Source organism: Papio anubis, chromosome 6, assembly GCF_008728515.1.
Source record: "Papio anubis isolate 15944 chromosome 6, Panubis1.0, whole genome shotgun sequence".
NCBI classification, from domain to species: domain Eukaryota; kingdom Metazoa; phylum Chordata; class Mammalia; order Primates; family Cercopithecidae; genus Papio; species Papio anubis.
The window spans coordinates 20,111,297-20,136,163 of record NC_044981.1 but is presented as its reverse complement, the minus strand read 5'-3'; the positions used below and the strand labels follow the sequence as shown (position 1 = coordinate 20,136,163).

Sequence of the window (24,867 nt, the reverse complement as noted above, 5' to 3'; positions counted from 1 at the left end):
TTTGTATGGCCTCAATTTGAAGTTTGTTACAGTTTAGATTGCATGGGCTGGTTGGAAATTAACCTTTGTCTTATTTATGAATAAAGAAGCAATGAATAGTGTATCAGGGAATATTTAAACTGCTTAACCGAATAATTGTTTTCTCCAGCTCTCTTTAAAACACCATTTACATATAATTGATGGACTAATTACACATGATTATAAATTTAATCCTTAAAGCTGGCCTCTTGATGAATCTCCGCTGAGCTTCACTGTGTTAGCCTAGCTCTAGATACTGTTTATATTCAAATAATCAAACTATTTCTTTTGGACTTAGTGTATGGTCCTGGCTGTTTTCCCCCTACTACTTAGTGCTAGTACTATTTAGTGAGACTTTAGTCTGGGCTGTTTTCTGAGGACCACATAGTCCAACAGATGGGCATACAAATGAATCTATCTGTAATAATAGATTGGAGACATGCACAGTACAAGTAAAACCACTTTTGGACTGGTGAACTTAGAGCCTGTCACTGCTCTGAGACAAAAACCAGGCTTGGATAAATGACTGTGGGATCACTAGGTGGAGTCGGGATTCCAACATCCGCTCGGTGTGGTTCTGAGAGTCAGTACTTGGGAACCTTTCACTATTTTCCTCTTTCAGGGTGGCTCGTACCTGCTCAGGTTGTGGAATCGAGTTCTAGGATTGAGATTCTGGCATTGTTAACAAACTACATGTTGTTTTTTTTTTTTTTTTGAGACGGAGTTTCGCTCTCGTCGCCCAGCTGGAGTGCAATGGCGCGATCTCGGCTCATTGTAACCTCCGTGTCCTAGGTTCAAGCGATTCTCCTGCCTCGGCCTCTGGAGTAGCTGGGATTACAAGTGCCCGCCACCACACCCGGCTAATTTTTGTATTTTTAGTAGAGATGGGGTTTCACCATGTTGGCCAGGCTGGTCTCGAACTGCTGACCTCAGGTGATCCGCCTGCTTCGGCCTCCCAGAGGTTACATGATCTTAAAGGTTACCTAATATCTCTAGCCTCAGTCCCCTTAATAGCATAATAATAATAATAGGAGCTAACCTTTCTTGAGTGTTAACTTGGGCCAGCACTGAGCTATCTACTGCACACATATTTAATTTTGTTTAATCATTTCAACAGCCCTTTAAAATGAGTACCATTATTATATCCATTTTATGTTCAAGGGAATAGGTTTCTAGAAGTTAGATAATTCTTCTCCCAGGCCCATGTATGTAGTATGCTGCCAAGTGGAGGTAGAAACCTGTCCAATTTCCCCCTGGAGCCCATCCTTAACCTTCTGTCTCAATACTGTTATGAAGATTAAATGAGGAACTGCCTGTAAATTATTATATAGAGTCCTGGAAAGATAATAAGCACTGAAAACACACACACACACACACACACACAGAGAGAGAGAGAGAGAGAGAGAGAGATAGTTTCATTATTCTCTTCTCTTAGGTCTAACCAGCTGTGCCAGAAATGAGGCTGGAGATGGAAGAAGGAATTTAGAAGTGGTTATACTGGTTCCAGTGATGGTCAGCCTGGCTCTGGTTTTAGTTCTCAACACAGACCTCAAGGCCCTTAGTGTCGTTGATCTCTGTCACTCATGAATTAGTTCCCACACGTTTAAAACCATCAGTTTCTTACAGGCACACCCTCACTTTGTTTGTCTTTTTTTCTCCACTGGGTTCCCATCCAGTTGGCGAGGGGAGAATGACATAGAAGGACTTGGTCTCTTTCATGCTTCCTTCTAAAAGAAACCAGATCATCTTACAGTGAAGCCAAGTGTAAGAGAAGCAGTGTTAAATCATTATCTCTGCCAAATATAAATGAGACAGACTTAGGACAGGTTGTTTTTCTTTAAGGCAACTCTTCAGAAGGCCATCTAGAGTTGGACTTTTATAGAAAAAGAAAGATTTCTCTAAGATCTCCAGATCTAAGATTTCATAGTGCTGGCCAGGCGCAGTGGCTCACGCCTGTAATCCCAGCACTTTGGGAGGCCGAGACGGGCAGATCACAAGGTCAGGAGATCGAGACCATCCTGGCTAACACGGTGAAACCCTGTCTCTACTAAAAATGCAAAAAATTAGCCGGGTGCGGTGGCGGGCGCCTTTAGTCCCAGCTACATGGGAGGCTGAGGCAGAAGAATGGAGTGAACCCGGGAGGCAGAGCTTGCAGTGAGCCGAGATCGCGCCACCGCACTCCAGCCTGGGTGAAGGAGCGAGACTCCGTCTCAAAAAAAAAAAAAAAAAAAAAAAAAAAAAGATTTCATAGTGCTATCTCTTAATTATTTTGATTAGTTCATTTTAGTTTTTTCTTAGAAAATATTCTAACAGATTTTTAAATAAGCAGAAAGAGACAATTAGCCTCTTGGTCATCATAATAAAAGTGTGTTGAGTTCATTAAGGAATTGAATGGAGATGAAATATTTCCAGCAGGAGGACATTCTCTTATAGTTCAGTGACATAAGATAAAGATGGAAACAGGAGCTTTTAAAGGGACTTATGGGTGGCTGGCTTGGATGATTTTGTCCACACGTGGCCTCCATTGCAGCTGGCCCCAGAGTCACACCTCTAGCTCTGTCCTTTGTCTTGGGACCTAAACTTTTTTTAACCCCATCTCGGCAGCTCCAACCGATACACTACCGGCAGGTCATGCTTAACATGTCCAGGCGGAGCTCCAGTCGCTCTTGCGGAGCTGGTTCTCCTCCTGATTTAGCACTGCCTCTTAGGTAATGCCCTGCTGTCTTTAGTGACAGCTCTGAGACCTCTTCTGGGTCCCCTGTTTCTTCTGGTCTTTGTATTTGAACTCAGATCTATTTTTACCTCCTTTCTTTTCTCCCCTCCTGTCAAGTTGGTCACTAAATTCTCCTGTTTACTTATTCATTTTGGTTCTTCGTTTCTTGTTTATTCTCATTTTTGCGTTCTATGGACATCTAGCTTCTTTCTTCTTACCTTAGGAGGTGTTCCCTAAATGCAAGGGAATGAATGCCTAAAAATCAAGGTTACCAAACAGCCAATACATATTTTTCTGCTTCAGCATGTTAGCAGATCCTTTACATTTTGGGGTTCCTTTCCCAAGGACACTACTGCATATTTCTCCATCTTGAAGTTGACAGATATTTAGTGTCTTTTAAAAGCAGCAATGTGACTTTTGTTCCATATCCTAATGTGTTACTTTAAAAACCATAGCTGATGCAGTGAACAATGCAGCTGGCTTTGGGTTCAGCGGAGTGGATAAGAATGGGAATTTCTGTTGGGATCTGCTTTCGAACCTAAACATCTGGAAAATTGAGGTGAGTGTATGATGCTTTTAAGTCCAACTTCCATAGTGAAGAAAGCAAATGGTTTGCTTTGAGTGTCATATCCCCAGAATGCTTCATCCATGTGTCAGAAGAAAAGCTGCTCTCAGGGGATTGCCAGGCTCAGAAGCCTCCTGGACATTTTGAATCTCAGAATAGTTTTTTTCTGTCTTTTTTTTTCTTTTTCTTTTTTAAAGATATCTACTTTCTTGACAGTTTTAATGGTTCAAGGAAGAATGACACAAAAACATCTGAAAAAGAGCCAGGAAAATCTTTTTGTTGTTTATATTCTTGTTCTTTCAACTGGAAGGTCCCAATGTGTGATCGCTCTCTGTTCTCTTTCTACCTATTTCAGTGATGAATGCAGACTGGAAGCTCCTGTATTTTGATTTCAATATTGCAAACATTCTGTGTGGTTCCTTTGGAGGCATTTATAATGCATTCACTTTTAAGAAGAATTGTCATAATGTACAACTTTTAGGCCACTAGAATAGTGTGGTTTTTCTGTCTTCATTCTTGCACCACAATTTTTGGTCTGCTGTCATTATCAGAGGTGGTCTCCTTGGGGCCACTTCATTCTGGGTTTTCTTTGCATTGATAGCTCTTGGAGTAAACAGGAATGCCAAGTCTCAGACCCTTTCCCCCCTTTAGCTGAATGGGCGTGATTCTCAACATGCAGAAGCATTGGGTTCCTAGCCAGGTGACTCATGTTTGCTGTTGGTTTTGGTTTTCCACCTGCCACAGGGCAGACAGAGCCCACTGGAGAAAGAAGCCAGAGATAGATGGAAACTGACCACCTGCCACCCACATTGGGTGGAAAGTAGGTCAGAAGGAGGCATGGGGGAAACCCCCAACATCTTTTGCCTGAGGCTTCTTGCATGTGGATGGCCTCCAGAGGGAAAGTGATCTGCATTTTAACTACAAAACATGGTGGAATTTATAGGGAGGATTATGTTTTTACTTTTCTTTTTTTTTTTTTTTTAGCATTGAGACAGCGCTACTTCAAAAGACAGACAAGCAGAAAGAAATAGAAGCATGCCACTGTTATCTAAGTAAATTACATCATATCTTCAACTTAAACTCATCATGCTATTTGGTTACTCAGGTCAATCAGATTCAACAGATATTAATTGAGGGCCTACTGTGGGCAAAACATTCATTTTTGTATAGTCCTAGAGGATCTGGGGTCTCCTGTGGGTGGAAGGCCTTGGCAGATGCTGTAAGAGCATGGCCAAGGTCCAGCATCAGTTCTGAATGAACAAATAATGCTTTTACTATTGGTCGCTGCACGTGAGGCAAGAAGCAGTCCCTGGTCACGATGGGCCACAATGTAAGTGGACAAGGTCCAGCTTTCAGAATGACCTATCTCAGTTTTGGAAAAGCAGTATAGGTGATCCGTAAGCTTCTCTTTTTTACATAGATGATGTCAGAGAGAGTTCAAGTGTGTTACGACTTTTTCTCACTAACATTCTTCTCTCCCTCAAAACTCATGGACTGGCTGCCTTGGAGTTTTGTTGGGTAAATGTCCTTTAGGGTGGTCCCCCTTGACCTTCGGCTGCCTACTAGTCCCCCTAGCTATGCGCCAAAAAACAGAATCCTTCCACGGTGGACATGTCTTCAGGGTAAAGGGCTAAGTCATTAAGTATGTATTTCTTATAAAAGAAAACCAGAAGGAGAAAGTTTACATTGTCATCATACATTTGATATAGAATAAGGAGGTAAAGAAAAACAAGGAAGTCTGATTAGTTAAGACACCCCAAGGCTGGGCTTATAGCATTTTATTAGCCATAGAAGAAGCAGATAAATAAAACTCCTTGAGGTTTTGACATAAAAACTCACAATAAAAAGATCTATTTTCCATCTATCTTCCTTCCTCCCTCTTTTCTCTCCCTTCCTCCTTCCTTCTGTCCCTTACAGACATACTACATTAGGCCAACGTGTGGCCTGTATATGATTTTCTTATGGTTGAAAACACTTCAGAAAAAAGTGGCACTTAGACTTTCTACCTTCTTTAGGAATTCTGATCCTTGTATGTTTGCATCATGCTTTTTATTTTATATTATTTTATTTATTTATTTATTTATTTTTGAGATGGAATCTTGCTCTGTCGCCCAGGCTGGAGTGCAGTGGTGCGATCTCAGCTCACGGCAACCTCTGCCTCCCAGGTTCAAGCAATTCTCTTGCCTCAGCCTTCTGAGTAGCTGGGGTTACGGGTGCCCGCCACCATGCCCAGCTAATTTTTGTATTTGTAGTAGAGATGGGGTTTTGCCATGTTGGCCAGGCTGGTCTTGAACTCCTGACCTCAGGGGATCCGCCCACCTCGGCTTCCCAAAGTGCTGGGATTACAGGCGTGAGATACCACGCCCAGCTGCACTAGACTTGGATAAGACCTTTGTTTGTTTGTTTGTTTTTTCTAAAGAGAAAACCCAGGTAATGGGTTATCATGGGGATGTCCCTTCTCAGTAGTTGATTTGCTTGCGTCACTGCCAGTTGGGTGATATTTGTTTCCTTTCCTGTGTTTTGATCCCTTCATGCATAAAATCTCTTAGTATTCCAGAAACAATTGGAAACGTTGGAACCTGAGTAGCTATCTATAGAGTTAACTGTACAAGACTGACCTAGTTTTAGAGGGCTACACAGTGAAAAGATGACAATTAAATTTAAGCTGTCCCCGTAAAGGCACCAAATTCCCATGATTAAACTTTTCCTGGGGCAAATTCGTTTTTAGAATATTTAATTATAAAATTCAGCTGGCTTAAAAAATTTTAACCAGAGTGGAAGGGAAACCCACAAAACGTTCCTTCAGTTTTCCTGTAATTTGAAAATACATTTTGAAAAAAAATTGAGATCTTGCAAGCCAAGTTTTAGTTGCAAAGTGGATCTTATAAACAGCAGAAAATTGTCCTGTGTAGGAAGGAACAGCTGATTTGCTCTTGACTGTGAGTAGTCACTATTGAAATACCGTATCTAACCTGCTGCCAGGGAAACTGGGGAGAACTTCCCATTACTTGGGGTATTTTTAAAGTTAATGATAGGTGTTATTTTCTTCTTTCCAGACTGCCACAAGTTTCAAAATGTACTTGGAAAACTGGAATATTCAGACAGCTACTTGGCTGAAGCGGTAAGAAAAACAAAAACGACCTCATTACTTAGGGCACTGGTATATGTTTGGAGGGGAGTCAGTAGCTGAACAGTGGGAGTCTGCCTGTGGCAATGTCATCTGACACTCTTGTTTTGTATTAACATCTGTGCCCCGTAAATGAAAAAGTAGAAATACAGTGATTTGAGAAGGTCATAATGTAGCATATTTATTTTATATCCCTGAATGCTGCCATTCCTGTATACCAGGTCCTGGTTTTATCCTCCATCAATCCCATGAGATGTTGTGAGTCATTACCCCCATTTTACAGGTGAGGAAAAGTGAGACCCAGAGAGGTTATGTCACTTGCCCAAAGTCACCCAGCTAAGGGACAGATACAAGTACAAATGGTCTGCTTTCAGAATTAGATGATTCTTCTTCTTCTTCTTCTTCTTCTTCTTCTTCTTCTTCTTCTTCTTCTCCTTCTCCTTCTCCTCCTCCTCCTCCTCCTTCTCCTTCTTCTTCTTCTTCTTCTTCTTTTTTTTTTTTTGAGAAGGAGTTTCACTCTGTCACTCAAATTAGAGTGCAATGGTGCGATCTTGGCTCACTGCAACCTCTACCTCCTGGGTTCAAGTGATTCTCCTGCCTCAGCCTCCCGAGTAGCTGGGATTACAGGTGTCCACCACCAAGCCTAGCAAATTTTTTGTATTTTTAGTAGTGATGAGATTTCACCATGTGGGCTAGGCTGATCTCAAACTCCTGACCTCAGGTGATCCACTTGCCTCAGCCTCCCAAAGTGCTGGGATTACAGGCGGGAGCCACCGCACCCGGCCCGGAATTAGATTCTTGCCCTCTCTGCTGTGCTGCCTCTTACCTTGAGGGAGAGTCTATTGCTCAGATGTCAAGGAAGGTTAATGCCTGCATCAAATCATCGATGACTGCAGTGTTCACCCCTAGCAGTAAATGCTTTATGGTATCCCAGATGTTTATGCTTTTAAAATTTATATTTTTGTTGATATTTCCCTATCCTTTTGTTTTCCTACATGTTCCAAAATTAAAAACATTATTTACTACGGAAATAATAATATGCCGTCCTTGAAGCAGCAAGCTCTGTTACCTAGTGATATGCCTATCATAATTAATACAGGGAGTATGTAAAAATATTAAGCTTTAAAGGAGATTCTACTGTTTTGATAAGTAGCATCTTTCATGGGTCAAAACACTGGGGTAAGAGAAGAGACGGAGTGTGTAGTAATTCCTCCAAAGTAAACTCATGCAGTATTTTCTGACAATTGATCTGAACATAGTCATCTTGAAATTTTGGCCTCAACATTATTGCTATTAATTAATTTTGCAAATGATTTTAGCATAAACTTCTGTTTCTACATACTGAGTACTCCCAATGTGCTGAGTCATCCAATGTCCAAATCTGCTCTCAGTCCTGTGTTCATCTCTCCAAATGCATTCTTTTTCTTTCTATGAAGAGGGAGCCATCGTGCTTAGTTTGTGTTTAAATTGGTTGCTGTTGACCACCCATGCAGTGCTGTGTTGGTGTTACCTGTTTGAATTTCTATTTTATTTTTTATTTGGGTCCTCTCATTTAGCAAATGAGGTGGTGGCTTCCTTAGAGTGCCACTGGCAATTCATAGACTGAGTTTTGGGGGGATTCCCTATCACTTTTTTTTTTTTCAAATAAACAATCAGAAAGCCAAAAACCTTCAGGGTATTTGCTGACATTTGCTAGATTGTCACAGTATCACTCTTTAAGGCAGATTCGTGGATTGAAGTCTGATAGACACTGGGAGACCTGAAGAGGTCACATAACCGACATATTGATTTTGTAATGGAGTCATTGCCAAAAGAGATGAACAGGGTGATGGTGCTGATTAGGTTAGATGGCATAGGAGCCTGGTGGGAAAGGTAAATTAATTTTTACTAAATAAGGATATTCATTTCTAAAGACCCTGATTCCAAAATTGTTACTGACAATGGCACTTACTTAAGCACCCCCAGTAAATGAGGCCATTGGTGGAGTAAGCATCTGTAAGGCAGGAACTCCTGCTGGGTGGAAAGTGATCACTCAGACCTATAACAGATGTAACAGATGTAGTGTGATGGGTCCAGATCATTTAGTCTATGGAAATTAAAAATGTATAACATCCCTTCAAAGGCTGAGCTGTGAATTACCTATCTGGTAATGCTTAAGGAAATCAGGGTAGTCCAGGCTGCTTGGATTGCGCTGCAAGTCCCTGAAGACAGTTAGGGAGGCATCGCATCAGTAATGGACCAAATGATTTCTGCATAGTCTTATCCAAGAAACAACAGCTGTAGTTAGAAGTTTCTGGTATGTTTCACCTGTGTCTTGTTCCTTCCTGTCTTCGCAGCGTGTGCTATGAACGGGTTCCATGGTACCCCACGGTGCTAACCTTCATCCTCTCTGCTTTGTGGCATGGTGTCTACCCCGGATACTATTTTACCTTCTTAACTGGAATTCTTGTCACATTAGCAGCTAGAGCGGTAAGCATCCTTTAGGCCTAGGGTCTTTCTCCTCAGCAATCTGATGCCTGCATGTTTGTTATCTGTTGGGTCCTAAGTAGGGTTGGGGGTGGGATGTGAACATGGGAGCGATGTTTTGAAAAATCAAACCAGTATGCAAGAGTCTTCCCGTTAGAGAAATACTTGAATATGTAGGAACCTGGAGTCATTACAAAAATGGTTAACCATTTTATGTTCGTAGTTTGTGAAACAAAAGGAATTGTAGGGACAATGTTTAGTACCCTAAGAGATGAAAACATTTTTAATTGTTAAAGTCTGTGAACATATACAGTCTACTAAGTACAGATGATGATGATGATTAATTAACGTAGGCACCATAGGACTTCACTTTGCCTATACTTTGCTTAATTTCTCATTTCATTACTCTGAGCCTAGAGATAACTCACAAAGTCTCTTGAGCAGTCAATGAGATAGCGGCCACAGGAAATGAGTCTGTCGGAGATTAATCTAACCTCGTGTGTTCACATGCCCAACGCAGTTAGCTTAGTTTGTGTTTGTGAATTTTGTAAATTCGCTTCTCTAGGTTTTTTCAGGAGCCTGAAGTTTCTCTAGATTGTTCCGCAATTTGCTTGTTGTACAGCACGATAATAAAGAATAAAACTTTCCTCCAAGAAGAAGACGAGCATGCATAGAAGTAATTGTGATTCAGTGCTTTCGTTGCCAAATACAGGAGTTTTGTATTTAATTTTATTTTAATCTTTGATTGCGATTGTGGCCTTCCTTATTTCTGATGCCAAGAGTTTTTATTGACATTGGTTGAGCCATATTTTGGATGTGAATTCAGGAGCCCCCACATAGCTATCCACTCACCGTTTAATTCATTTTATCCTGTGAAGGTTTCAGGAGCCCTACTATGTGCTAGTCAGTGATTTAGGTGCTGGGCTACTGCAGTGAACAAGACAAGAGTCCCTCCCCTGAGGATCTCTTATTTTAGTCAGACACAGGTGTGCTGGAATAGATATATATGAACAAAGTGAATTACTGTTCATGCTGACTAGTATACTTTTGAAATTAAGTGCATATTATACATATTTGTACATAGAAAACAGGGGAGACATTTTCTTCTCTCCTGTTCATGTAACTATTTAGATTATAAAAGAAAAGAACAAGTGGTCAGGCCAAATGAAGAAATAAAACTCAGAATTCTGTTTGCTAATCTATCCAGAGGATTATTCCCTCAGGTGTCTTTTACGCTATGGTCTCAACTGGTGTAAAGGCTCAGATTTGTGTAGAGCTTTTCTTTTGGATGGCCTGGAAACACTATTCGCAAACAAATTATGTAGGGGATAGAGAGGAGAGAGTTGATAGAACAGTGTTTTTATTTTGTCTAGAAGGAGATTGAACTCAACAGTCATGAAGTGTCTTTGGGCCCTAGAAGTTACCCAGTAAAATCTCACACCTGACATGCAGCATTGCTCGATGGATGGACCCTGGTCTCTCTCCTGAGGAACTTAGGACTGACAGGCAGCCTTGGGCACTGATGCGTCTTCTGCTTTGAGGCTGACCTGCCTATCGCCCAGCCCTTGTTTCCAGCTCTGCCTTTGACCTGAATCTGGAAACTGGGGGTCTTTCTAGAGCCAGATCTAGTCACATGTGTCAGAAGACCTACAAAGGAGTGTATCCTTTGACCTAGCATTTTCCATTTCAAAGAATTGTCTCTTTACCTAAGTCTCAGTTTCTTTATCTGTAAAATGGGAATCATGATGCTAACATATTAAGCTTGATGAGAGAATCAACCAGAGATGAGTCATGCAAAGCATTAACACAGGCTTGGCACAGAGTAAGCACTCAGTAAATGGTAGCTGCTTGTATTATTAGTAATAGTAATATTATTTGTGTTATCATTACCTGAAGGAAGTAACTAGGAAACAGGGCAGAGATTTATTTACAAGGATATGCATCACAGAATTGTTTATAATAGCAAAATGGGATGGAAAGACAAGCTAACTCTTCCAGATTAACTTAAAATTATATTAGAGATTAATATTTACTGACACCGAAAAAAGTATATGATATATTACTAAATGAAAAAATGAGCTAGAAATTATATTGGTGCCAGTAACAATATTAACATGGATGCATACGAATAGAAAAAGCTTGGATGGCTCTGCGCCAAGTTTTTAAGTGATGCTTTCCTTTGGGAGGTGTTAAAAGAGAAAGAAAAATTTTTTTTGTTTGCTTAGTTGTTTGACCATTTTTCTATAGTGAACACGTATTATTATTATTATTATTTTAATAAGAAAAGTTGGCCAGGCACAGTGGCTCACACCTGTAATCCCAGCACTTTGGGAGGCTGAGGCGGGAGGATTGCTTGAGCCCAGGAGTTTGAAGCTGCAGTTAGCTATGATTGTATCGTTGCACTTCAGCCTGGGTGACAGAGCAAGACTCTGTCTTAAAAATAAATAAATAAATAAAAATAAAAACAAGGAGTCCTGATGGTATTTGTAGCTGAGAATACAACTCAGATGTTGGTCGTCTTCTGTAGCCTGTGTTCCTGTGGCATACTACCTGCACGCGCAGAGTGGAAGTCGTCATTTGTTTTTTACCCGCTCCTCACTGCAGTTGCTTGTGTTGGCTTGCAGGTCAGGAACAACTACAGACATTACTTCCTTTCTTCAAGAGCTCTCAAGGCTGTGTACGATGCAGGCACCTGGGCCATCACTCAGCTGGCTGTCTCTTACACGGTAGCGCCCTTCGTGATGTTGGCAGTTGAACCAACCATCAGCTTATACAAGTAAGTTTCCATTGTTCTCAGTTGCCATCTAGTAAATGACTCTATTTTCACTGTGTTTGACTTAGGAGGCAGTACATTGAATGAAGCAGTCCTAAACACTTCGAACGGGGGCTTCAGTGTAGGAAATGTCCATAGAAGCTTTAAAAGGAAGTGGCTGTCCTGGAGATGCCAGTGTACAAATTCCAATACATACGAGCACTTTTGACAGGAATCCGTTAAGCCATTCAGAATGTCACTCAGGGGCCCTCTCATGGCAGTATATTTTGAAGGGATGGACCCTGATTAAAAAAAAAACTCAGAGGGTGAATTTGCTGCCCTTAGCTCTTCCTCCTGGGGGATAGGAGGTAGGCTGTATTGGGGACTATGAGGTGTCTGAGAGCAGGACAGAAATGGAGGCAGGAGTTGGGGTGTGGCTGAGGCTGGCATTGCCTGATCGAGTGGTGTGCAGAAGGGCTCCCTGGTGAGGCTGGTGGGGGATTTATGCGGCCAGTAGCATGTGTTAGAGGGGCCTATGTGGAATTGAGGCTGGAGGAGGAGGAGGCTTGCACCACAGACCAACCCTTATAGTCAAACACCTGTGCTCCAGGTGAACTAATTACTGACTTTCATTCTTGCACAGTTATGTGTGATGAGTTGTGTTTCTCCACGGTTGTGAAGTGGTTGAGCACATGCTCTTGTGAACTGATGGTGTGTGACCTCTGGCAAGTTGTTAACTTCTTTTACCTGTGTTTTCTCAACTGGAAAATGAGGCTGAGAATTCACCTGAGAGCACCATCATTAGTGCTGGGTGTTAGAATTAATGAGGTAAATGTGCAGAGGGCTCAGGCCAGTATCTGGCATATAATCTGTACCTAATAAATGCTACCTTGCATGATTTAATGAGTTGCACGGGCTTTTCTAGGTTAACTTTGGAACATCGTATCAGTTTTTAAAAAGTGACTTAGAGGCCGGGTGTGGTGGCTCACGCCTGTAATCGCAGCACTTTGGGAGGCCCAGGTGGGCGGATCACGAGGTCAGGAGATTGAGACCATCCAGGCTAACATAGTGAAACCCCGTCTCTACTAAAAATATGAAAAATTAGCCGGGCGTGGTGGCAGGCGCCTGTAGTCCCAGCTACTCAGGAGGCTGAGGCAGGAGAATGGTGTGAACCCGGGAGGTGGAGCTTGTAGTGAGCCCAGATCGCGCCACTGCACTCCAGCCCTGGGAGACAGCAAGACTCCGTCTCAGAAAAAAAAGAAAAAGAAAAAAGGTGACTTAGAAATAAACAGTACAAACACACCTTCTTCTTAAGTTGGGAATTCCCTATAGCTGATGGAGGGGTCATGAAGGGATTGAAGAAGTTTTTACTACTCAGTATGTGTATAAGTATCTGTAAGTGGGATGATTTATTTGAGGCTATAGAAGGAGAAGGTTGAGGGAACCATACAACACTGACCAATGACGTCCATGCTGTTACAATATATGCTTTTATACTTCTAGTTGGGTGATAAGAAGTTATGTCAATATAACATGGAAGCTGTGCTGGTTTATACTCAAATTTTTCTATGCAAAGGGGTGTCAGAAGAGTGGGAAGAGAATTATAAGCTTCTGTCAAAAAGAAGCCATCAGTTCAGCTGCTAGAGAGGTAGGAGTCATTTCAGTCCTGGATGAAGAAAATGGAACTGAGAAACCCAATATATGTGGCCATTGAGCATTTGAAATGCAGCTAGTGGCGCAGAGGAACCAAATTTTCAATTTTATTGAATTGTAATTAATTAGAATTTTAACAGTCATGTGTTGCCAGCGGCTATTCCAGATTGATGACACCTCAAACAGGAGCCCCCTTCACTGGGACTCCCTCCTCAGAGAGGCGCACCCCCAAGCTGGCATTCTGACTGCTTCTGCCTCCTTGTGCCCACCTAGGGCTGCCCCACATGCTTCCAGCTCCAATTTCATTCCTATTTGTCAGTGCCCTCAAGCCAACATTTGCCCTTTTGTCTTCTGCATTTTTAACATGCCCAGAAGCAGCCTTTGGCACCATTGAGCTGTCTGCAGGGGCTGTCCAAATTGTTTCCTTTAGAGCTCTGTTTTTGTTACAGAGTCCTCCTAGGTTTTGAGTTATGTATTTCTAACATGATTTTTTTTTTCCCCTGTAAGCCCTGGTATTCTAAGCCCCTGATATTGCCTCATAAGAGATTTTTAAGGAATATATTGATCATGTTATAGCAGAAGCGCCTGTATTCCACTCAGTATCATGTAATACCTGTAGTGTGCTAGGCATTGTGCTAGAATGTGGGGCTAGAATGGAAAGCAAAATATAGAAATCATTTCTGCTCTCACTGGGGTGATAGCTTGACGGGAAAGACAGGTAGTAATTGACAAATGTATAAATACATGCTGAGATCGTACTTTTAGTGAATGATATAGAGTTTTAAGAGAGTATGTAACAGGAATCTGCCTCAGCCTAGGCATTGGGGACATCTTTTTGAGCTCAGTGCTGGAGGTTGTGCAGTGGGAGTGAAGCAGGCTCAGTGTGTGTGAGCATTGTGGGCAGTGCTCCAGACTTGGAAACAGCCTGGAAAAGCCCCCATAGTGTAGCCTCCCATAGTGTAGCATGACGCTCCATGCACTGAAGACCAGGGAAACGTGAATGTAGGCAGAACATAGAATCCAAGGTGGAGGGAGGTGAGCTGAGCTGAGGAGAGCAGGGGGTAGGTATCAGTGTCCCTGTTTATCACATGAGGAAGTGGAGGCTCAGAGAAGGTGAGTAACAAAATTTACACAGCAGCTAAATGTTAAACCCGAGTTTCAGACTCAGCGTTCCCTTAATAGCAATATCAGTAGTGGAGTTCCTAAAAATTTCTTTAGGAGAAGTTATTTTGGATGCAAACTACTGCTTGGGGATCATCATAAGTGATTTGTTAGTGATAATATTGCATTTAGCCAACTAAAACAACAATTCCTGGGCTTAGGCAGGAACTCAAGGGGCAGAATTAAATTATCAAGTAGCTTTTCACTTATTTTTAAAAACAACCCAGAATATTTTTTTTAAACGTCTTTGTTTAGGATGAAACAGGAGTTGACATTTTGTGGCCTATTTTAAATGATCCAGCCTAGTGTATTTTCTGGTTTCTAGTTATTTATATAATTTAAATTTCCTGTCTAGATCAGCTCTGTCCAATAGAAGTTTCTATGATGGCTGGGCATGGTGGCTAACGTCTGTAATCCCAGCACTTTGGGAGGCCAAGGCGGGCGGATCATGAGGTCAGGAGTTTGAGACCAGCCTGGCCAGCATGGTGAAATCTCGTCTCTACTAATTATACAAAAAATTAGCCAGGCATGTTGGCATGTGCCTGTAGTTCCATCTACTCAGGAGGCTGAGGCAGAAGAATTGCTTGAACCCGGCAGGTGGATATTGCAGTGAGCTGAGATCACACCACTGCACTCCAACCTGAGCGACAGAGTGAAACTCCATCTCAAAAAAAAAAAAAAAAAAAAAGAAGACGTTTCTATGATGACAGAAATACTCTACATCTGTGCCGTCTGAGATGCTGGCCACCCAACATGTGTGGCCAGTGAGCATTTGAAATGCAGCTAGTTGGACGGAGGAACTGAATTTTCAATTTTATTGAATTTTAATTAATTAGAATTTTAACAGCCACATGTTGCCAGCGGCTATTCCAGATTGATTACACCTCAAACAGTGTTTTCATAATCTTTTAAGAAAATCCTTGAATTTGGACAAGAAAGAAAATTGCATAGTTTTTTAGTGAAGGCAGGCCTGGTTGTGTTCCAGATCTGTTCCTCCCCTTTGGCAAAATTCAGTAGACAGCAGTAAACCACAGATGTTTGCAAACGCTTTTCTCAGTAGATCCTCATTGCTTAACGTTGAAATTTCACTTGTACTTCATTGTTAGGTCTAGTCAGTGTTCAGTCGAGAGTGGCTTCAGATCTCAGCCTTAGAGTGCTCAGTCTAACTTCTTTAAGTTGTAAATGAGCCCAAGTGAATACTCAAATATATTATGAAAGAACCTTTCTATGAAATCATTTTGAAAAGCAAATTCACATACATCATTTTGTCTTTAATTGGATAACTCTTTCTTAAATTCAGTGGGTAATAACGTTAGAATTTGTTTCTCTTTTTGTTTTTTGAGTTGGGGTTCTCCTCTGTTGCTGAGGCTGGAGTGCAGTGGCGTGATTGCGATCTCAGCTTGCTTCCGCCTCTGCCTCCTGGTTCAGGTGATCCTCCCACCTCAGCCTCCCACCTCAGCCTCCTGAGTAGCTGGGATTACAGTCATGTGCCACCGCACCTGCCTAATATTTTTTATTTTTGTAGAGATGGGTTTTTGCCATGTTGCCCAGGCTGTTCTCAAACTCCTGGGCTCAAGCATTCTACCCACCTTGGCCTCCAAAGTGCTGGGATTACAGGCCTGAGCCACTGCACCTGGCCAGAACATTAGAATTTGCATAGAAACTTTCATAGATGGCAAACTCTTTGAGAGCAGGAACCCCGCCTAATTCATCTTTACATCTGGGTCCTTAGGTCAGTACCTGACATGATCAATAAATGTTAGTTTAGTCTTTCTATAATAGAAAGATGAAATATTCCTTCAAATTTTAGAGAAATATGAAATGTCAGAAGAGGTTACTAAACCTCACTAGGTGTTTTCCACTTGATGCTCAAAGTAGCTGGATTTTACCTAACATAATTGTCCCAGTGTAGATTTGGCCACATATGAAAGATTAAGGCAAAGCTCAAGAACAAAGTATAACATATTTTGGATGTGCAGATTTTGAAAGCTGGAGTTACCTGTGGCTAAGGTGTGCCCGTGAGAATCCCAGTCTATACCTGTTAAACCAGCGTGTTTATCTGTGGAGCACTTTTTCCACTCTCATTAATGTCTTGGTTTAGACAGTAAATTAGATGGTCACTTGCTGTGGCTGCTTACCCCTTCCCTGGTTAAACAGCTGTTAATCATGTACTTGTCTTGTTTCCATTCCCACATGGGAAGGGGTGGAGGCTGGTGCCTTTTTGTAGATCCAGTTTATTGTTTTGCATATCCTAAGCAGTAAATGCTTATTGAAAGAATAAATGAATGCATGTATGTTCGCTTCTGTACGAGCTCTTCACTATTCTGTAAATATTGTCGGGGAGGCATTCCTTCTGCTAAAGGATGGAGAAGTTTAGGGGCATATGCGATTTTTCTGATTCTAATGTGCCTGACCTTATAATCACAGAAGTTAGGGAATGATGCATAAATCAATTGTGCTTTCCTCCTTCCCCAGCGTTATTTTCCTTTCTTCAAAAAGAATTAGGGAAAATATAAGTTGAACCTTTCCAAATGGATCTAGAACAGTTGTGCCAATGCAGCTGTTTCTAATTACTTGCATATATTGATATGCTCGATATTTATTGCATATCTACGTTGTACATACTGCTGAATACTACGCTTCACAATAGAAATCCACAAACATCAAAAGCAAAACTTGTTTTCTTATTAGTTTAGATGAGAGTTATCTTTAGGGTTATGGACTGGATTTTCAAAATCAGGATTCTTCTAGCTCATAAGACACAACAGAAGAACCTTTTATAGTTGAGTAGAGCAATGGGTTAAAGTATTAGTTGCATTGTGTTTAGGGAATAGGATACAGTCATATGTTGCTTACCAACAGGGATATGTTCTGCGAAATGCATTGTTAGGCAATTTAATTGTTGTTTGAACAGCATAGTGTATACTTGCACAAACCTAGATAGTATAGTCTACTATACACTGAGGCTATATGGGATATCCTATTGTTCATAGGCTGCAAACTGGTGCAGTATATTACCATACTGAATACTGTAGGCAATTTAAACACAATGGTAAGTATTTGTGTATCTAAACATAGAGAAGGTACAGTAAAAATCTGGCAAAGATAAAAAAGGATACACCTGTATTACCATGAATGGAGCTTGCAGGACTGGAAGTTGCTCTGGGTGAGTCAGTGAGTGAGTGGTGAGTGAGTGTGAAGGCTAGGACATCACTGTACACTACTGTAGACTTTAGAAACACCATACACTTAGTCTGTACTAAATTTATTAAGAAAACTTTTCCTCAATAATAAAGTAACCTTAGCTTACTGTCACTTTTTTAACTTTATAAACTTTAAACGTTTTGAAAATGGACTCTTTTGTAATAAAACACCTGGGTTAAAACAAACATGGTGGCCGGGCATGGTGGCTCATGCCTGCAATCCTAGCAGTTTGGGAGGCCGAGGTAGGTGCATCACCTGAGGTTGGGAGTTTGAGACCAGCCTGACCAACATGGAGAAACTCTGTCTCTACTAAGAATACAAAATTGGCCGGGTGTGGTGGCACATGTAGTCCCAGCTACTTGGGAGGCTGAGGCAGGAGAATCGTTTGAACCCGGGAGTTGGAGATTGTGGTGAGCTGAGATCATGCTATTGCACTCCAACGTGGGCATCAAGAGCAAAACTCCATCTCAAAAACAAACAAACAAAAAAAGAAACAACAACAACAAACATGGTACAGGTATACAAACATTTTTCTTTATGTTTTTTGTAAGCTATTTTCTATTTTGTTTTTTACTTTTGAAACCTTTTTTGTTAAAAAAATTAAGACACAAACACACATCAGCCTAGGCTGCATAAGATCAGGATCATCAGTATCATTGTGGTCCACCTCCACATCTTGTCCCATTGCGGGAGGTCTTCAGAGGCAATAACACGCATGGAGCTGTCATCTCCTGTGATAACAGTGCCTCTGGAATCCCTCCTGAAGAACCTGCCTGAGGCTGTTTTACAGTTAACTTTATTTCTTAATAAGTAGAAGGAGTATACTCCAAAATAACAAGGGAAAGTATAGTATTGTAAATATATAAACCAGTTACAGAATCATTCACTGTCATTATCAAGTACTATGTATTGTACGTGATAGTATGTGCTAGACTTTTATTCAACCGGCAGCGTAGTACTGTTTACACCAGCATCACCACAAACACGTTAGCAGTGCGTTGCCTATGACGTTGCAATGGCTACGACGTCACTAGGTGATAGGAATTTTTCAGTTCTGTTATAATGTTACGGGGCTGTCATTGTTAATGTGGTCCATCATTGGCTGAAATGTCATTAAGTATCATATGACAATACTGGCTTTGAATTTGGTCTTAGGAGTCCTTAAACTTTGAATATTGGGGGTGTCCGGCTGTTGTGGGGTTAATTCTCTTGGTTGGCCTGTTATGTCAATGGGACGGTACCATATATATCCACAGATGAGCCAGTTGGTTTGCCCTGCCCAGTTTTGTGGTTTCAGTCTATCCGTGACCCACTCACCTACCAAAGGGAGTTATCTGTGAAGTGAATCAAGGGAACCCTGAGTGCAGACAGGTTTCCTACTGCCAAAAGCGGTGCTCTCACTTGCCATAATGTAGTTGATGTAATTAGGTGATGTTTCCCATCTACATCCTTATTTGAAATATAATTTTTGTGTATTTTTATTCCCAGGTCCATGTACTTTTATTTGCATATCATAAGTCTCCTGATAATACTATTTCTGCCAATGAAACCACAAGCTCATATGCAAAGGTGGCCTCAGACTGTGAACTCTATCAATAAGAGAAAAACAGATTGATACCTCCAAGAGAAGTGGACAAGCAGAACTGCAGAACGTTCGAAAGATGAGATGACAAGGCTCAAGGGTTCCTCCGGTGACTTAGAGGCGATGTTTACATGCATCTTTATTTTGTTCTTTTTTAAAGTGCAGGGAGTATTTTTATAAAGCCTTTTTGTACAGATAAATCGGCCATGTCCAGGTTATTGGTTTTAATATTTTATAGGACATTTGAGTGGTGCGGCAGTGTGTGGAGAATGTGCCAGAGCTGCAGAGACAGTCCATTCTGGGATGCTGGCTTTTTGCCCTTCCAGCATGATTTCCAGCTACGGTGACCTGGATGCTGGAACCCAGGCATTGGCTCCAAAAATTAGAAGGCGAGTGCTGAGAAGACTTGACACAGGTTTCTCAAATGAGAATATACTCAGACATGGTGGTTCCCTGGGAAGCCCCAGATCCTTTGACTTGTGACGTTACTGGTTTGCAGACCTAATAACTACACTCAGAGGACCATGGAGGTGGAGGGATCATGGTTTCAGGGCACTGAAAACTCTACGAGTCAAGAGGACTAGTGCATGGACTGAAAGTCAGACATGCCCTCAAATAGGCTGCATTTTTTTTTTTCCAGGAATGTAACCTTTCCCCTTTTTCTTCTGACCTGAGCCAAGACTGAAAATCAGAAAGTTTCCTGTACGTGGAGCTGAAGAGGGGTTGCTGTTTCCCGAATGTTTTCCAGTTCACAGGCGCTGCCTGCCTGCCCGGGGATGGCCTTGAGAAGACACCCAAATGTACATGAGGCAGCAGAATGCCTTTTAGGAAATGTTTAAAAAGTAATTTAAAGTTATGTAGAAGTTTGGTAAGAAGAAGCAGTTGTTTCTCTCTTCTCCCCTCATTTCATGGAGGTGTTAATGATCATGGCTGGCCGTGATGTACGCATGGGCTGATTTTCATTTTTTCAGTTTCATGGCTGAGAAATTCAGCTTTGTCCTAGTTGAATCATCATATTGGAAAGCAGATGTTGAAATTTGTCTTTTCTATCTTTGTTATGAATGTGCTATGGCCCCTTTTGGAGACTTCTATTGGGTAATATTCCATGTGAGAGAAGGAAACATGATATTAAATGTTGTGAAAAATAATAATGATGATAATAATACAATATATGCTGCAATGGCGTACTCTCAATCAGGTTGCTTGGGAGGAGAAAATTTATTCAAATCCAATGATAAAACATTAGTTTCTTATTGAATAAACAGTATGTTCCCATATAAAGGAAATGTTTCTGATGGGAAGAATTGCTTTTTGTCTGTGAATAGAGACTTGATGTTCAAAAGCCTGTGTGTGTGTGTGTGTGTGTGTGTGTGTTTTAACAAATGTGCACCAACTTAAGGTTTTACTGTATATTTCAGGCCCTTGGGTGTCTTGTGTTTTGGTATAATTTCAGATCTTTATTCCCAACTTTGCAGGTAGGATTTTACCCCCTTTCACAGATGAGGGTACTGAGAATCAGAGAGACTTTTGCCAACTGCTGTAAGATCACAGCATTAGTGGTAGAGCTGAGATTTGTGTCCCAGATAGTCCTATGAAGACCACCAGCTGTGAGTCTTTCCATAAGGTGTCCTACTGGTGCTTCTCTTAGGATAGTGAAATGTGAATGTGATGTGCCTGTTCCTCTTAAGCATGCATACAGTCCTGGTGCTGGGGGCAAGTACTAGAACCCAAACTCTAGTCCTTATTTGGGATAGTGAAAGTTAAGAAGTAGTAGATGTGAGCTAGTGCATGAGTCTCACCCTACTTTAACAAGGAAATCTTGGGGCAACCCAACTTTGCTATCTCAGGAAGAATCTTAGATAGTGGGTAGGGGAAGGGGCTGTAGGTACCTAAAATCTATCAGAGTTTGTCTCCACCCGGAATAGCTTGAGGTATAAGACCAAGAAAAATGTACATCTTATAAACTAGCAAAAATGGTAAATATTACCATTGGTGTGTAGTAATAATATGGACATGTAGAATATTCATATTACAGTGAAGTCTTTGAATTTACAATGTGATTGATGACCAGGTTTCACTGTATGTAATGTAAGTATCCTCATGTCTGAAAGAAGAACTTGGTAATGAGAGGAGGGGTGTCTGCTTCAGTGACCAGCTGCCCTGGTTTACCAAGGACTCTCTCAAGCCTTCAGTCCTGGGCAAACTGAGGCCATTGGTCCCACTAGTGACTGCCCAGAATTGATTACTCCTTATGGAATGAGGAGAAGTCAAACCTCTAGGAGTTGAGCTTATGGATGCTATATGTTAGACTTGGTGCTAGGCTCTGGGACACAAACATGAGGCTTTATTCTGTATAAAAAGAACAACACATAGGAGACTGATTAGCATCCTTCTTCTTCTGAAAACCACTTACCCATAGAAAAAGATTTCAATTGAGGACCAACATTTAGACAGAAGGTTGGGACTGTTTTTATTACCTTAGATTTCCAAGTTGTCCTAAATATGAGATGCATTTAATAAATACTTACTGGATTGTGAGTTTTCAGTTGAAAATAAATACACTTTCTGGTTTTGTTTTTGAAAAAGCCAAATCTAAAATATTCTATTTTTTTTTCGTACTTTGAAGGTAACTATATGGAGCAAGAATATTATTCAGATATTATTCAGTGGTTGCAAAAAGCAATAAATAATTCAGTTTGAGATTCTGACTGGCTAAGAGAGAAAAAGGCAGGAGGAGAAAACTGGAAGAAGAACAGAGGAGTTAGGTGGCCCCCAGAACTGGTGCGGTGTGTGTCCTTCCGTTACTCTGCAGGCTCTCAGGTGGTCCTTCTCAACTCCCACTGCACATTGGAACCACACAGGAAGCTTAAAGAAAGTGATTGATGCCTGGTTTCTCCAGGGACCATATGTTTTTTCTCTTCTTGTCTCTGGCATTTGGCATAGTGCCTGTCCTGTAATGAAGATTCACTAAGTGTTTGTTGAATGAATGAGGGATTGAATGGATTAGTTTAATGCATCATTGCACTTGACAGTTTTGATTGAGTCACTTTTACACTGGGAAACATCGTTTCTGCTTTTCAGAATTAGTTTCTGAAATAAAGGCTTGTGTTTTTGGGGAATTCTGAAAGCACATTATGTGATATAATCACTCAGACAGCCAGTTTACATAGTCTGAACCCCTCTGGTCCACCCATCCATTAATTAATGCATTCACTTATTTATCAAATGTGTCATGTCTGGTGTGGGCCTGGCACTCTGTGAGGCACTGCAGGTAAAAGATGCTGAAAACCCCCATTCTCTGCTCTTGGAGAGTTCACAGTATGCCCAGAAAGACATGATCCAGAGGAGTGCGCAGTAGGAGTGCCCAGGAGAATTCCAGCATTCAGAAGTTATAAAGTGATCTATTGGCTGATCCTTGTTTTCTTAGAGTGATCTCATTTTACAGTGTTGAGAATTACCCAGAACAGCAGCATCACTGCTGCCTAGCCTCATGTCCAGGTGAAGTTTAAACTTGCCCTTGTCCTGAAATTGGGTATTGAGCTTGCAACATATCAATGCCAATCAATGCAGTAGCTACCCAATGGAGCAGACTGAACTCTCATGGTTGCCCATAGGGGTAGTAGGGTGGCCAGTCCCCCTCCGGAGGGACTTTTAGTGAAGTTTGCAGGCTTAGTGAAAGACTTCATGAAGCTTCAGAGGGAAGGTATTTGCTTAGAGAAGGTGCAGCCCACGTGAGCTTTGTCTAATGCCCTAAAATTATCTGACGCTACTTACTTTGTGCTAAGACAAAGAAAACTAACAGTTATTGACAGCCACTTTCACATGCATTCCTAACACAGTCTGTGAACTTGGCAGTATTCTCATTTGCAAATGTGGAAAGCATGTAGCAAGTAACTTGCCGACAGTCACCCAGCTAGTTAGTGGAGGAGCTGAGGTTGGAATCCTGGTTTGGCTGACTCCAGAGTCCATCTCACTGCCTGGTGCAGAGCATGTTCGTTTTCAAAGAGACGGAGTTTTAAAGCTGGAAGTAACTCCAGCACTCACCTGGTCTAGTGGTTTCCTAATGCAGACCAGCTGGCCTTGTCACTTGGGGAGCTTGCTAAACACACAAGGAGTGGGGAGATAGATTTGCTGTTAAGTTGCTGATAGTCACCATTCCCTTTTCTCAGGGGAATGGTGAGATTGATACCAACGTGGGATAATGGTCGTGTTACCATAACCTTCTTCCCAGTGGTTAAGGGTGATTATATCCTGGTGGAATGGGGAGGTGAGAGCCTAGCTAGATTGTTTACTTCAAAAAGAAGGTATTTTGGGACATCTGTGATTGCTTTGTGTTCCTAAAAGACCTTTTAACATGGCTGTTTTAATGCATTTTGAGATATGCAAAGTTTGGCCTAGACTTTAAGTAGCTGGTATGCGTAAACTTTGGGGAAATTGGGCAGAGACTACTCAGTGGAATAAAGAGATGGCAGAAAATTGGGGACTGAGGAGAAAGGAAATTCCCAGTGGGTGGCCTGGTCGGGGAGATCTTTAAGAATAGGAAGGTGGAGAATTCCTGGACTCTTAGGTAGTGTTCTCCTCTACTAACATAGCTAGAGACACATTTCATCTTTAAAAAGAGAACAAAACCTGTTTCCAGTTTAGGCTGGCACTGGGAGGAGAGAAGAGAACAGACTAGGATATGCCTAGCAGTAACCTAAGCCTCCCTCAAGAATCAATCTCCAGAAATACAAAATACTAGCCGTGGAGTTGGGGAATGGAGCTATGTTCTCCATTATTTGAATTTCTAAATCCAAGGGCATCTTATAAAGCAGTAGACCTTAGGGATATGCAGGTAACAGATGCCTTCACAGATACTTGATTACAAACAGACTCCTGGGTCCCACTCCCCAGATATTCGGATTCAGTCGGTCCGAAGCCATGCCCGGGAATCAGTATTCCTAATGAGTTTCCCACAAATTCTGATGTACAGCCGGGTTTGGGAAGTACTGGCTTCATCTTATTCTTTACATTTGAGGAAACAGGCTCAAGGTGGGTGGGTGGGTTAATGTGTTGCTCCAGGCATCAGAGATCACTTCTGTAGCAGAGATGAGGGTGGAAGCGCCTTCTCTTGACCCACTAGGGTGTACTTCCCACAAATAGACATGCGTTCTCTAAAAAACACCCAGCACAGTGGGTCTCAGAGGAGCCCTCTGTCTTTCCTGGGACATTTTCTCAGATGAGAACACCCTCCTTAGGCCTGAAAATGAGGGTCCAGGTGAGGCGGATGTGTCCTAGGGACCTGTAAGTCTGCACTCTCTGAATGTGGGTTGGCCTCCGATCTTACGCAGCCTCACAGACAGTTTTATTGTAACTGCTGATCCAACCTGTGGAGGCAGATTGGGAACAATTTTCTAGAAAAAAGCCTTTCTGTATCCACATGGCCCTCAGGATCCAATGGCCCCTTTTGTTCTCAAACAAAGAAAATTCATATGGGATAAGCACTTTTGGCATTAAAATTTACACTGTCTAAGCAGTTGCTGGCTACAATCAATCGTCCATTCATCCTTGGCCTTCTTTTGGTCTATTGTCTGCTTGACAGGCAAAATGACCTTTCAGCATTTCCAGCTGCAGTCCCAGGTCGCAA

The 24,867-nt window shown here is 41.7% G+C and overlaps 1 protein-coding gene across 7 annotated transcripts in view; it reads left to right on the top strand.

The window, feature by feature from the left end:
• Nucleotides 1-21,839, top strand: part of MBOAT1 (membrane bound O-acyltransferase domain containing 1) — a 111,566-nt gene extending 89,727 nt beyond the window's left edge. For 5 of the 7 annotated variants that reach the window (XM_009204494.4, XM_003897109.5, XM_017957621.3 and 2 more), the window contains 5 exons: nucleotides 3,187-3,290; nucleotides 6,353-6,417; nucleotides 8,760-8,892; nucleotides 11,514-11,665; nucleotides 19,148-21,839. In XM_009204494.4, coding sequence (XP_009202758.2) covers nucleotides 3,187-3,290; nucleotides 6,353-6,417; nucleotides 8,760-8,892; nucleotides 11,514-11,665; nucleotides 19,148-19,274 — 581 coding nt within the window. In that variant the 3' untranslated portion in view covers nucleotides 19,275-21,839. The remainder of the gene's footprint in view (nucleotides 1-3,186; nucleotides 3,291-6,352; nucleotides 6,418-8,759; nucleotides 8,893-11,513; nucleotides 11,666-19,147) is intronic. The other 2 variants (XM_021937029.2, XM_021937030.2) reach the window with 2 other exon arrangements.
• Nucleotides 21,840-24,867: the final 3,028 nt, after the last annotated feature.